We start from the raw sequence: 15123 nt of genomic DNA, 5'->3' as shown, positions 1-15123 counted from the left end.
CCATTGTCAGAGTGAGGCCCTTGAAGGCGCTAGAGGCATTACCCCTGGTTCACCCTCCCACCTGCCCTTGTTCCTCACGCCCGAAGTCTCCAGCTCCCTCCCGGTCCCACCGAGCGACAAGCCTTTGGGAGGGTTCCCGGTCCCGCAGAACATGAACCAGGGACCACTTTAAAAGGTTTTTATGAAGGCATGCTTTTTCTCACATCCCTGCCGGGACCAGATGCAGAGGGAGGATAATCAGCAGAAGTGAATGAGATTTGAGGCAGCATAACCTTCTCGGATTCAGCAGAGTGGAAGTGAATGCTGAACAAACTCCACGTCGATGTCAGAAAGAAAAGTTTTATTCCCTGATCAGTGCAGTGAATAAATTATTTCCAGAGCATATAATAGAAACATAGAAAATAGTTGCAGGGGTAGGCCATTCGGCCCTTCGAGCCAGCACCGTAATTCAATACGATCATGGCTGATCATCCAGAATCAATACCGTGTTCCTGCTTTCTCCCCATATCCCTTGATTCCGTTAACCCTAAGAGCTACATCTAACTCTCTCTTGAATACATCCCAGTGAATTGGCTGCCACTGCCCTCTGGGACAGTGGATTCCACAGATTCACAACTCTGGCTGAAAGAGCTTTTTCTTATCTCGGTCCTAAATGGCCTACCCATTATTCTTAAACTGTGCCCCTGGTTCTGCACCTCCCCCAACATGGGGAACATTTATTTCCTGCATCAAGCTTGTCCAGTCCCTTAAGAAGTTGATATGTTTGCCATGGGCATGTTAGTGGACAAGCGATCCAGAGGCCAGGGCCCTGCGAAGGATGCAAACACCAGCCGTAGCAGCTGAGAAATTTAATTTAAGATTTGTTTCGAGACACAGCGAAGGAACAGGCCCCTCGGCCCACCGAGTCCGCACTGACCAGCGATCGTTCGTGTACACTAGCACTATCCTACACACACTAGGGACAATTTACAATTGTGCCAAAGCCAATTAACCTCCAAACCTGGACGTCTTTGGCATGTGGGAGGAAACCGGAGCACCCGGAGAAAACTCGCGCGGCCACGGGGAGAACGTACAAACTCCGTACAGACAGCACCCGTAGTCAGGGTCTCTGCCGCTGTAAGGCAGCAACTCCACCGCTGCCTCCCATTGCATAATTAATTTGTATTGGCCCATTTAATTAACTGCCAATTACAGTGAATTACATAGATATGGAATTAAAAAATGTACTTTCAGTAACGATGACAATTAAAACTACCGGATTGTTGTAAAGGCACAATCTGTTTAAATGAAGACGCAAGGAATTTTGCAGATGCTGGTTTACGCAAAAAGATACAAAGTGTTGGAGTACCACAGCAGGTCAGGCAGCATCTCTGGTGAACATGGGTAGTCCACCATTCTTCAGATTGAAGGAAGTTGAGGCACGGTGGCACAGCGGTAGAGTTGCTGCCTTACAACGCCAGAGACCAAGGTTCGATCATGACCTCGCGTGCTGTGTGTAGTTTGTATGTTCTCCCTGTGACCGCGTGGGTTTTCTCCGGGTGCTCCGGTTTCTTCCCACACTCCAAAGACGTACAGGTTTGTGGGTTAATTGGTTTCTGTAAATTGTCCCTGGGGTGAAGGATATAACTAGCGTACACACGATCGATGGTCAGCGTGGATTCATTGGGCTGAATTTTCTCTGCGCTTGGTATATCTGGTCTGTTTGTATAGCATGCCGAACAAAGCTTTTCACTGTAACTTAGTTTAGTTTAGAGATACAGTGCGGAAACAGGCCCATCGGCCCACCGAGTCCACACCGACCAGCGATACCCGCACTATCCTACTCATATTCGGATTTACACATACACCAAGCCAATTAACCTACATACCTGTACGTCTTTGGTGTGGGAGGAAAGCGAAGGTCTCGGGGAGAACGTACAAAACTCTGTACAGACAGCACTCATAGTCGGGATGGAACCCGGGTGTCTGCAAGCTGCAGTAAGGCAACGACTCTACCATTGTGCCCCTCCCTGTACATGTGATAATATTTAACCTAAACCTAAATATTCTAAAAGTTGACGAAGCATAGCAGACAGCAAATCCTGAAGTTTTATCATTACTTATTCTGAAACATCGAACCTTACTTGGAAGTTGTAGGAAGGAACTGCAGATGCTGATTTAAACCGAAGACAGACACAAAATGCTGGAGTGACTCAGCAGGATGGGCAGCAACTCTGGATAGGTGGAATGGGTGATGTTTCGGATTCAGGGGCGAGGGAGATACACAGATAAGGAAGTGTAAGGAGTGAAAATGAGACAAAGGGGATGGAGATCAAGGAAAATGTAGAAGAGATCATTGTTAGCTGGGAGAAGGTAACAACAATGCAAACAGAGGTAAAATGTAAATGAGGACAGTCAGACTAGCCGGAGAACAGGGAAGGGAGGTGGGATGGAGGGAGAGGGAATGCAGGGGTTACTTGAAGTTAGAGAAGTCAATGTTCATACCGCTGGGGTGTAAGCTGCCCAAGCGAAATATAAGGTGCTGTTCCTCCAATTTGCTCTGGGCCTCACTCTGACAATGGAGGAGGCCCAGGACAGAAAGGTCAGTGTGGGAATGTGAGGGGGAAGTTAAAGTGCTTTAAAGTGGGTTTCATCTGTTCTAAGTGACAGAACACAACAGGTTCCGTTGATTTAGTGTTTAGTTTTAACTGTTCAGGTAGCCTTCTGCAAAGCATCCTCCACACATGGCTCACACATTGCTCAAATTCGGAGGCAGGGATTGAATGCAGAAATAGAAATAGGCACGGCAGTGATTTACTTTGTGCAGTTTAGTGAGTCCTTTAAAAAGGTAACTGCAGAATATGTTCTATCGCTTTGAGTGTGTTTCGTTTCTTCTCACGATTTTGTAAATTGTTGCAATGAAGAAAATACCACGTTAGCATTTTCTTGAACCTGTTTTGTCGGATATGCATAAACAATGGCGGGAAAACTTCAAACTTAAATTTTGATAGATAACAGAAGACATCAAACCAAAAGGAAATGTTTTATTTGTGAGTTGTGCTGTTAGGGTAGAATTACATTATCAACGCGATACATTTGTGTCACTGTTCTGCCTCCATTATTGCCGTTCATAATTTAATCACCTTTAATCTCCATTATAATTAATGGAGGCAGACTTTACTGACGTGGATTTTCTGAATGTAATTTTAGTGTCAAGTGCGAAGCAGTGTGCTTGGTGCGTCTCAACCACTAGGTGGCGTCACAGTGGCACAGCGGTAGAGTTGCTGCCTTACAGCGCCAGAGACCCGGGTTCGATCCTGTCTGTACGGAGTTTACACGTTCTCCCCGTGACCGTGTGGGTTTGGTTTCCAGGTGCTTTGGTTTCCTCCCACACTCCAAAGACATACAGGTTTGTAGGTTAATTGGCTACAGTCAAAATTGTAAATTGTCCCCAGTGTGTGTAGCCTGGTGCTAGTGTACGGGGGGGATCGCAGGTCGGCGCGGACTCGGTGGGCCAAAGGGCCTGTTTCTGCGCTGTTATCTCGAAACTAAACTAAAACTGACCAACTTCCCCCTAAAGTAGTAAAAGGTGCTGGATAGGAGCGTCTTTATGTGTGACTGAACCATAGATTTTAGAACAAAATGCTTCACGGCACCAGAGACCCAGGTTCGATCCTGACCTCTGCCGGTGTCCCTGTGGAGTTTGCACGTTCTCCCTTTGACCTCGTGGGCTTTCTCCAGGTGCTCCAGTTTACTCCCACATCCAAACGATGTGTGGGTTTTGCAGGTTAATTGGCCTCTGTAAATTGCCTCTAGTGTGCAGGGAAAGTGCGATAACATAGAACGAGTGTGGACAGGAGATCGATGGTCAGTGTGGGCTCAGTTGGTCGAAGGGCCTGTTTGAAAAAGAGGAAATTTTTGGCAGCGCTATTTATTCCAATGTTGCGCTTGATACCATGAGACACGGTTGCGTGGCGGTAGAGTTGCTGCCTCACAGCGCCAGAGACCCGGGTTCGATCCTGATTGTGGCTGCTCTCTGTACAGAGTTTGCACGTTCTCCCCGTGACCTGCGTGGGTTTGCTCTGAGATCTTCGGTTTTCCTCCCACACTCCAAAAGCGTACTGGTTTTTGTAGGTTAATTGGCTTCGGTGTAAATGCAAGTTGTCCCTGGTGTGTGTCGGATAGTGTCAATGTGCGGGGACCGCTGGTAGGTGCGGATCCGGTGGGCCGAAGGGCCCGTTTTCCCCACTGCATCTTAAACCATCAACTTCGCAGGGCGTCTGCACAGACTTTGTTTTCAACACCGAGCACACGGATTTGCACTGCGCCTGTGAATGTACCCCATCTGTGTGCAGGACACTGGAGCATGAAGGGGAGTACGAGATGACCTTCATTCTTCAGCAGAGACTAGTCCTCTCACGAGGCATCTTGACAAGACGCTCCCCTGCGGCACCTTAATGCGGGACAAATTAAACGGTCGCAGTTGGAGGATGGAAATCACTGCAGTAACTAAAGTTCTTCCAATTAGCCCTCCGTTGGGACTGCTCTATAATCCACTCGCATAAAAGGTGTAATGAAGTGAGTCTAATTTTTCCTCTGTATGGGAATTAAAAATGAAAACAACGGGAGATGACGTGCCAAGCCCGGTTTTGAACAATGCACACTACTGCCACCTGTGGGTTTAAGTCTGCACTCCGTGCTGTTCGGACTTGGGGTCTGAGTTTAGTTTATTGTCACCTGTGCCAAGGTACAGTGAAAAACTTCTTGTTACGTGCTAACCAGTCAGCGGAAAGACAAAGCGTGATTAGGGTCGAGCCCTTCATAGTGTGCGTGCACAGGATGAAGGGATTAACGGGAAGATGCCCCATAGAAAGCATTCTATCGGGATGCATCTCAGCTTGGCTTGGGAACAGCTCCGTCCAAGACCGCAAGAAATTGCAGCGAATTGTGGACACAGCCCAGACCATCACACAAACCAACCTCCCTTCTATTGACTCCATTTATACCTCGCGCTGCCTCGGCAAGGCCAGCAGCATAATCAAGGACCAGTCGAACCCTGGCCACTCCCTCTCCTCCCCTCTCCCATCGGGCAAAAGGTATAGAAGTGTGAAAACGCACACCTCCAGATTCAGGGACAGTTTCTTCCCAGCGGTTATCAGGCAACTGAACCATCCAACCACAACCAGAGAGCAGTGCTGAACTACTATCTACCTCTTTGGTGACCTTCGGACTATCCTTGGAATCACAAAATGCTGGAGTAACTCAGCGGGTCAGGCAGCATCTCAGGAGAGAAGGAATGGGTGATGTTTCGGGTTGAGACTCTTCTTGAAGAAGGGTCTCGACCCGAAACGTCACCCATTCCTTCTCTCCTGAGATGCTGCCTGACCCGCTGAGTTACTCCAGCATTTTGTGATACCTTTCGATTTGTACCAGCATCTGCAGTTATTTTCCTTCACTCCTTCGGACTATCCTTGATCGGACTTTGCTGGCTTTACCTTGCACTAAACGTGATTCCTTTGTCATGTATCTGTGCACTGCAAATGGCTCGATTGTAATCATGTATTGTCTTTCCGCTTACTGGATAGCGTGCAACAAAAGCTTTTTACTGTGACTATTAACTAAACTGTAACCGATTAACGTGAATAACATTTAGTGCAAGATGAAGTCCAGGAAAGTCTGATCAAAGAGGTCGATAGTAGCTCAGGACTGCTCTGCAGTTGTGGGTAGGATCGTTCAGTTGCCTGTTATCAGCTGGATAGAAACTTCATAGGTGACCTTCAGCGGAGGCTCTGACTGAGATTCAATAGTTCTTTATTCTCCGACGGGCCTGTTTTTTGCGCTGCATCTCTAAAGTCTACCATAAATGTGGAGTTATTACATGTTGTAAGTACAGTACATCATTTGGAAAATAACATCAGAGTATTTTCATTCCTCTTGTGCTTACAATTCAAATTTATCATCTGTATCTAACAGTGGTCAAAAAAGTCGTAAACATTATCCGGGATTTGATATTCGACAGATCTGAAGTGATATTTCAGATTAAAGTGCTTAATGGTCCAATTCTCGAGGGCTGCATAATTCTGCAAACAAAAATTTCAAAAACTGTTCTAAAATGAAAACCTCATGGCTGCTCAGTCAGAAACGATGTACCCGCATCAAATGCAAACCGATCACGGCAAACATTTGTTAGTCCACAAGTGATGGGGGCAGAATTAGGCCATTCAGCCCATCAAGTCTAAGCCCTTCAATCATGGCTGATCTATCTCTCCCTCCTACCCCCATTCTCCTCCCTTCTCCCCGTAACCCCTGACACCCCTACTAATCAAGAATCTATCTATCTCCGCCTTAAAAATATCCATTGCCTTGGCCTCCACAGCCTTCTGTGGCAATGAATTCCACAGACTCACCACCCTCTGACTAAAGAAATTCCTCCTCTTCTTCTTCCTAAAGGAACGTCTGTTAATTCTGAGGCTACTGCCTCTGGCCCTCGACTCTCGCACAAGTGGAAACATCCTCTCCACATCCACTCTGATCCAAGCCTTTTTATTCCCGCCTGGATTAGAGGGTTTTAGCTACAGGGAGAGGTTGGATTGTTATCACTGAAATGTCGGAGGTTCAGGGAGACTTGATAGAAGGGTATAAAACTATGACAGGCATAGGTAGCGTAGACAATCAGAACCTTCCCCCCCCCCCCCCCCCCCCCCCCCAGGGTGGAAATGTGCATCACTGGAGGGCATAGGTGTCAGGTGAGAGGGGGAAAGTTTAATGGAGATGTAGGGGGCAAGTTTTTTTGCGCAGAGAGTCGTGGGTGCCTTGATCTCATTGCCAGGGGGCAGGTATGATGGCGGTGTTTAAGAGGCTTTTAGATAGGCACATTGAACTGCAGGGAAAAGTAGCATATGGATCAGTTTAGTTTAGAGATACAGCGCAGAAACAGGCCCTTCGGCCTACCGTGTCCAGGTCGACCAGCGATACCCGCACACTTAACACTGTCCTACACACACACACACGCACGACAATTTACAATTTTTATCAAGCCAATTGGACTACATATAGCTGGGCTTCTTTGGAGTGTGGGAGGAAACCGGAGCACCTGGAGAAAACCCACACGGTCACTGGGAGAACATACAAACTCTGTACAGACGGCACCCATAGTCAGGATCGAACCCTGGTCTTTGGCACTGTAAGGCAGCAACTCTACCGCTACGCCACGAATTGTGTACAGGCAGATAAGTTCATAGACATAGACATAGAAAATAGGTGCAGGGGAGGCCATTCGGCCCTTCGGGCCAGCACCGCCATTCATTGTGATCATGGCTGATCATCCACAATCAATAACCCGTGCCTGCCTTCTCCCCATACCCCTTGATTCCACTAGCCCCTAGAGCTCTATCTAACTCTCTCCTAAATCCATCCAGTGATTTGGCTTCCATTGCCCTCTATGGCAGAGAATTCCACAAATTCACAACTCTCTGGGTGAAAAAGTTCCTTCTCACCTCAGTTTTAATGGCCTCCCCTTTATTCTAAGACTGTGGCCCCTGGTTCTGGACTTCCCCCAACATTGGGAACATTTTTCCTGCATCTAGTTTGTCCAGTCCTTTTATAATTGTATATGTCTCTATAAGATCCCCTCTCATCCTTCTAAACTCCAGCGAATACAAGCCTAGTCTTTTCAATCTTTCCTCATATGAAAGTCCCGCCATCCCAGGGATCAATCTCGTGAACCTACCCTGCACTGCCTCAATTACAAGGATGTCCTTCCTCAAATTAGGAGACCAAAACTGTACACAATACTCCAGATATGGTCTTACCATGGGCCCAAAACCACTTCAGGTTAACTAGGCATCATGTTCAGCACAAACCTTGTGGGCCGAAGGGCCCCTTCCTGTGCAGTCGTGTTCTATATTCTGTCCCATCATTCTAGCCAGCAATCCTGGCCGTAGTGATTTTAAGTAAAACAAACCCTAATCATAAGGTCAGCACAGTGATGTGAGCTGATGAAGTCTATTAAATTATTTGGTAACTTGCTCTGTGTTCATTGTGAGAAATCCCTTCGGGAAAAACATTATAATTGAAGTTATAAAGCCTTGAATTTATTCTTAGAAGGGGTGATTCTTTTTGACATAATAATATACATTTGTGGAGGAAAAATGTTTGTTTAGTTTAGAGATACAGAGTGGAAACAGGCACTTCGGCCCACCGAGTCCGCGCCGACCAGCGGTCCCCGCACATTAACACTATCCTACACACACACACACACGAGGAACAATTTACAATTCACCATATAATATAATATATAACCATATAACAACTACAGCACGGAAACAGGCCTGTTCGGTCCTACCAGTCCACGCCGACCACTCTCTCTGACCTAGTCACATCTACCTGCTCTCAGACCATAACCCTCCAATCCCCTCTCATCCATATACCTATCCAATTTACTCTTAAATAATAAAATCGAGCCTGCCTCCACCACTTCCATCGGAAGCCCATTCCATACAGCCACCACCCTCTGAGTAAAGAAATTACCCCTCATGTTACCCCTAAACTTTTGTCCCTCAATTCTAAAGTTATGTCCCCTTGTTGGAATCTTCCCCACTCTCAAGGGGGAAAAGCCTACCCACGTCAACTCTGTCCGTCCCTCTTAAAATTTTAAAAACCTCTATCAAGTCCCCCCTCAACCTTCTACGCTCCAAAGAATAAAGACCCAACCTGTTCAACCTCTCTCTGTAGCTTAAGTGCTGAAACCCAGGCAACATTCTAGTAAATCTCTGTACCCTCTCCATTTTGTCGACATCCTATAATTTGGCGACCAGAACTGCACACCATACTCCAGATTCGGCCTCACCAATGCCCTGTACAATTTTAACATTACATCCCAACTTCTATATTCGATGCTCTGATTTATAAAGGCAAGCATACCAAACGCCTTCTTCACCACCCTATCCACATGAGATTCCACCTTCAGGGAACAATGCACAGTTATTCCCAGATCCCTCTGTTCCACTGCATTCCTCAATTCCCTACCATTTACCCTGTACGTCCTATTTTGATTTGTCCTACCAAAATGCAGCACCTCACACTTATCAGCATTAAACTCCATCTGCCATCTTTCAGCCCACCCTTCCAAAAGGCCCAAGTCTCTCTGTAGACTTTGAAACTCTACTTCATTATTACCTACACCACCTATCTTAGTATCATCTGCATATTTACTAATCCAATTTGCCACAACCTACAAACCTGCACGTCTTTGGAGTGTGGGAGGAAATCGAAGATCTCGGAGAAAACCCACGGGGAGAACGTACAAACTCCGTACAGACAGCACCCGTGGTCGGGATCGAACCCGGGTTTCCGGCGCGCTAAGGCAGCAACTCTACCGCTGCGCCACTGTGCGGCCCGATATTGGCATTTTCCGAGGGTAGATATTCTTCCGGGCGCCTAGTGCTGCCTGATTGGCAAAGGTGTGCGGGTAGCGTGGGAGAAATAACGGCGCTCTTTGTGCGTATCATTGATTCTCAGTCAGCCGAGCTTCGGATCGTTTGAGTAATGAAACCAGTGAAGTGTGTGGCCTATGAGTATGTCGGCATTAAAAATATTTTAAGCTTCAAAAATCCTGAACATTAGAAATGGATTTGTATAAAGTCTGGTGGATTTTAATTACTGCAGGAATCTGTGCAGTCTGTGGCACTGAATAAATTGCTTCCAGAGCAGAACGCTCCAAAGTCTTGGATACCAATTGGCCCTTTGGGCTCATGCTACTGGTGCTAACTTTTCATCGTTCATTACCTGGAGAAAGTATTAGAGGCTTCCACTGTAAAGCCCTTCGCGTGATGGAGCCCTGGTGTTTTACCATTGCCTTATTCATGGAACTGAGGAACCGCAGATGCTGGTTAATACACAAAAGGATACAAAGTGCTGGAGTAACACAGCAGTCAGGCAGCATCTCTAGAGGATATGGATAGGCGATGTTTCAGGCCGAGAGCCTTTCCTCATTAGTAAGGGTGTATGTAGTAAGACCCCTTCTTGATTAATAAGGGTGTCAAGCGTAATGGGGACAAGTATAGGAGCAAAGAGGTCCTTCTGCAGTTGTACAGGGCCCTAGTGAGACCGCACCTGGAGTACTGTGTGCAGTTTTGGTCTCCAAATTTGAGGAAGGATATTCTTGCTATTGAGGGTGTGCAGCGTAGGTTTACTAGGTTAATTCCCGGAATGGCAGGACTGTCATATGTTGAAAGACTGGTGCGGCTAGGCTTGTATACACTGGAATTTAGAAGGATAAGAGGGGATCTTATCGAAACATATAAGATTATTAAAGGGGTTGGACACGTTAGAGGCAGGAAACATGTTCCCAATTTTGGGGGAGTCCAGAACCAGGGGCCACAGTTTAAGAATAAGGGGTAGGCCATTTAGAACGGAGATGAGGAAAAACTTTTTCAGTCAGAGAGTTGTAAATCTGTGGAATTCTCTGCCTCAGAAGGAAGTGGAGGCCAATTCTCTGAATGCATTCGAGAGAACTAGATAGAGCTCTAAAGGATAGCGGAGTCAGGGGGTATGGGGAGAAGGCAGGAACTGGGTACTGATTGAGAATGATCAGCCATGATCACATTGAATGGCGGTGCTGGCCCGAAGGGCCGAATGGCCTCCTCCTGCACCTATTGTCCACTGTCTATTGTCTAAGGCAGGGGAATGGGGTCGAGAGGGCAACGTAGTTCAGCCATGATTGAATGGCGGAATAGACTTGATGGGCCGAATGGCTAATTTTACTCCTATTCCTTTTGACCTGACATGATTGAGTGGCGGAGTAGACGTGGAGTCATCGAGTGATGCAGTATGGAAACAGGCTGTTCGGCCCAACTTGCCCACACTGGCCAACATGTCCCACCTGCCAGCATTTGGTCCATATCCCTCCAACCCTGTCCTATCCATGTACCTGTCTAACTGCTTTTTAAATCATGGGCAGAATGACCTAATTCTGCTCCTGGAACTTATGAACTTCAGACATTGGGGGGGATGGGGGGGGGGGGGGGGGGGGGGGGGTGGGGGATGGATGAGGGGGGGGGGTTGTAGAGGAAAGCTGGGAGAGGCGGTGGGTAATGTGTGCACGCAGCTGAGGGAGGTGTTTGTGGAGGAAAGAACTGCAAATGCTGGTTTAAATCGAAGGTAGACATAAAATGGTGGAGTAACTCAGCGGGTCAGGCAGCATCTCGGGAGAGAAGGAATGGGTGACATTTCGGGTCTCCCATCAGGCAAGAGGTACAGTAGTCTGAAAACGCACACCTCCAGATTCAGGGACAGTTTCTTCCCAGCTGTTATCAGGCAACTGAACCATCCACTCACCAACTAGAGAGCGGTCCTGAGATCCTACCCACCTTCTTGAAGGCCCTCGAACTATCTTTCAGGACGGCACGGTGGCGCAGCGGTAGAGTTGCTGCCTTACAGCGAATGCAGCGCCGTCTGTACGGAGTTTGTACGTTCTCCCCGCGACCTGCGTGGGTTTTCTCCGAGATCTTCGGTTTCCTCCCACACTCCAAAGACGTGCAGGTTTGTAGGTTAATTGACTGGGTAAATGTAAAAATTGTCCCTAGTGTGTAGGATAGTGTTAATGTGCGGGGATCGCTGGGCGGCGCGGACTCGGTGGGCCGAAGGGCCTGTTTCCGCGCTGTATCTCAAAATCTAAAAAATCTAAAACCTAAATCTTTAATTAGACTATACTGGACTTTATCTGGCACTGAATGTTATTCTCTTTACCATGCATCTGTACACTGTGGACGGCTCAATTGTAATCATTGAAATAGTCTTTTCACTCACTAGTTAGCACGCAACAAAAGCTTTTCACTGGGTACACATGACAATAAACTAAATTAAATTAAATGGGAATATCTTGGACAGCTCGCCTGATCGGCATGGACCAGTTGGGCCGAAGGGCCTGTTTCCATGCCACATGGCTTTAAGGTCACAAACATGCAGTCTGAAGAAGGGTCTCTACCGGAAACATTGACTTCTCTAACTTCAAGTAACCCTTGCTTTCCCTCCCTCTCTCTCTCTCCATCCCTCACCCTTCCCAGTTCTCCGACCAGTCACACTGTCTCCGACTACATTCTATCTCTGTTTGCTTTGTTGTTACCTTCTCCCAGCTAACAATGATCTGTTCTACATTTTCCTTGATCGCTATTCCCTTTGTCCTGTTTCCACACCTTACACCTCCTTATCTGTGTGTCTCCCACTCCCCTGACACCAGTCTGAAGAAGGGTCTGGGCCCGAAACCTCACCCATTCCTTCTCTCCAGAGATGCTGCCTGTCCCGCCGAGTTACTCCAGCAGGCTTGTCTCTATCTTGGTAGTGATACAGAGCGGAGGTGCAGAACATGGCGGACTGGTGCTCTGATAACAACCTGTCCCTAAATACCACCAAGATCAAGGAGCTGATCATCAACTTCCGTAGGTCACACAACGGGGAATATGCCCCGATCTTTATCAATGGGGACAGTGTGGAGAGAGTGTCCAGCTTCAAGTTTCTGGGCACTCACATTTCGTTGGATCTAACATGGTCCAATAACACTGCTGCGCTGGTCAAGAAGGCACAGCAACGACTGTTCTACCTAAGAACACTGAAGAAGTCTGGTCTACCCCGACAGCTGCTGCCGACATTCTACCGCTGCACCATAGAGAGCATCCTAACACATGGCATCCCTGTGTGGTACCTCAGCTGCACGGAGGCAGAGAGGAAAGCTCTTCAGCGGGTAGTCCATAGAGCTCAGAGGACCATCGGAACACAGCTACCAGCCTTGGAGGGCATCTACAACACACGATGCCTCAGAAAAGCCACCAGCATTCACAAAGACTCTTCACACCCCTGCAACAGTCTGTTCGAACTTCTACCATCGGGCAGACGATGCAAGGCCTTCTACGCCCGCACCTCCAGACTCAGGAACAGCTTCATCCCCAGGGCCATAGCTGCTATGAACCGGTCCTGCTGAGCCGGATGGTCACATCGCTTAGTGATCCGGCACAGATCTACTTGCACTTTATTTTGTTTTAAAACTGTTACAATTTGTTTCATTGGGTTGTCTAAACTAATACTGACTAGCAAATTAAATTATTGCATCGTATGGGAGGCGCATTCCCAATCTCGTTGTACCTCTGTACAATGACAATAAAGATATATTGTATTGTATTGTATACTAAATACGCTCTTGTGTGATCTCTGTACAGATTCAAGAATTCAACAGTGAGGTCCAGGCCATCAGTGGTCCTGGTTTCTCGGCCCTGACGTTTGATGGAGCTGTGGGAGTGCCCGCCACACCGCGGGCATCCAGCAAGTCGTACCACTTCACCGCCACTGACTTGCGGATGGTGGAGGAACTGCGCAGGTGGGCAAATGCCAACACCTCCACCTTCAAGAGCACCGTCACACTCTCGGACATCAGGGACGTCGAGTACTTTGACCTCACCTGCCAACTCGTAGCCAAGGCTGTCGTGGACAGTTCCGCGGTAATGCTCAAGGTGAGAGAGGACGCGTGGAAGACCCTCCGTGGCACTGCGTGCGAGCACGACAACGCCAATCAGATCCCTCTCCTTTACCGGCGTCGGTGGTTAATGGGTGGAACCTCCTTCATCACAGTCATTTAAAGTCATCGTGGTTGCTCATTGCCGATGCCCTTTTCAGTAGCCTGGAACTACCTATCACTGCGTCCCTGTCTGTCTGTCTGTCTCTCTCCCTCCTCTTCCTCCTCTTCCTCTGTCCCCTCCCCCTCTCTAACTCTCTCTCTCTCTCCTCTCTTGTCTTTTCTCTCCTCCCTTCCTCTGTTTCTCTTCTCTTTTCTCTCCTTTCTCTTCCTCCCCCTCCCTCCATATCTCTCTCTCTCTCTCCCTCTCTCGCTTTTTTCTGCCTTTACCTTTTCTCCCTCTTTCTCTCCCTCTCCCCCTCCCTCTTTCTCTCCCTCTCCCCCTCCCTCTTTCTCTCCCTCTCCCCCTCCCTCTTTCTCTCCCCTCCCTCTTTCTCTCCCTCACCCCTCCCTCTTTCTCTCCCTCCTACCCTCCCTCTTTCTCTCCCTCTCCCCCTCCCTCTTTCTCTCCCCCTCCCTCTTTCTCTCCCTCTCCCCCTCCCTCTTTCTCTCCCCTCCCTCTTTCTCTCCCTCCTACCCTCCCTCTTTCTCTCCCTCTCCCCCTCCCTCTTTCTCTCCCTCTCCCCCTCCCACTTTCTCTCCCTCTCCCCCTCCCACTTTCTCTCCCTCTCCCCCTCCCTCTTTCTCACCCCCTCCCTCTTTCTCTCCCTCTCCCCCTCCCTCTTTCTCTCCCTCTCCCCCTCCCACTTTCTCTCCCTCTCCCCCTCCCTCTTTCTCACCCCCTCCCTCTTTCTCTCCCTCTCCCCCTCCCTCTTTCTCTCCCTCTCCCCCTCCCACTTTCTCTCCCTCTCCCAGCATATATATGGCTGGATAAAATAGAGAAACCAGAGGCAGTGAATAAAAGCCCATATTCATCGGTTAAGCAATTTACTTTCAGATCTGCTGGCATGACTTATAACACAGTGAACACCTGTCCATATTTGTACTGCATCCAACTATTGATTAATCCACTCGGTGTAAAAACTGTAATTGAAACAGCCAATACTTAAACATGATCAGGGTGCTGGAACTAGATAGGATAAGTAAAATATTGCAATTTGTGTTTTGGAACTTCTGAGTGTCTTCAACTGCAAAGTCTGTGGAGTTAGTGAAGACATTACTGGCAAGATTCAAGGTTATTCTCAACGAATCCAATTATTTTTGTTGCAGTGATTATTCTATGGATTTGAACTCATGTTTGCATTTCCAGCTGGACAAAATGGTTATTGAATGAACCGGTCAATAGTAATGGAGTCAAACTGCCGGCCTGGCTCGATGCTGATGGAGGTGTTGAATTGCAAAAGGTGTTTGTGTCACAAATCCAGAGCTGCTTCCACTTTTTCAATTTAAAATGGTCGCTCTGGGAGTAATCCTGTTTCAGCAGAGTTGAGGTGTGAAGGGAGTTTAGTTTAGCTTAGAAATAAAGCACGGAACTAGGCCCATCGAGTACGCGCCGACCAACGATCCCTGCACACTACACACACTCGGGACAATTTTACAGAAGCCAATTAACCTACAAACCTGTAAGTCTTTGGAGTGCA

The 15123-nt window shown here is 47.8% G+C and overlaps 1 protein-coding gene across 2 annotated transcripts in view; it reads left to right on the top strand.

Annotated features, from left to right (window-relative positions):
* pot1 (protection of telomeres 1 homolog) overlaps positions 1–15123 on the top strand; it is a 148076-nt gene that overhangs the window by 90480 nt on the left and 42473 nt on the right. For both annotated transcript variants that reach the window (XM_078416516.1, XM_078416517.1), the window contains exon 9: positions 13191–13481. In XM_078416516.1, the coding sequence (XP_078272642.1) occupies positions 13191–13481 (291 nt within the window). The remainder of the gene's footprint in view (positions 1–13190; positions 13482–15123) is intronic.

The sequence above is a fragment of the Rhinoraja longicauda genome, chromosome 20 (genome assembly GCF_053455715.1).
Source record: "Rhinoraja longicauda isolate Sanriku21f chromosome 20, sRhiLon1.1, whole genome shotgun sequence".
NCBI classification, from domain to species: Eukaryota; Metazoa; Chordata; class Chondrichthyes; order Rajiformes; family Arhynchobatidae; genus Rhinoraja; species Rhinoraja longicauda.
The sequence above is the reverse complement of the archived record's forward strand: the minus strand, read 5'-3'. Positions and strand labels throughout refer to the sequence as shown.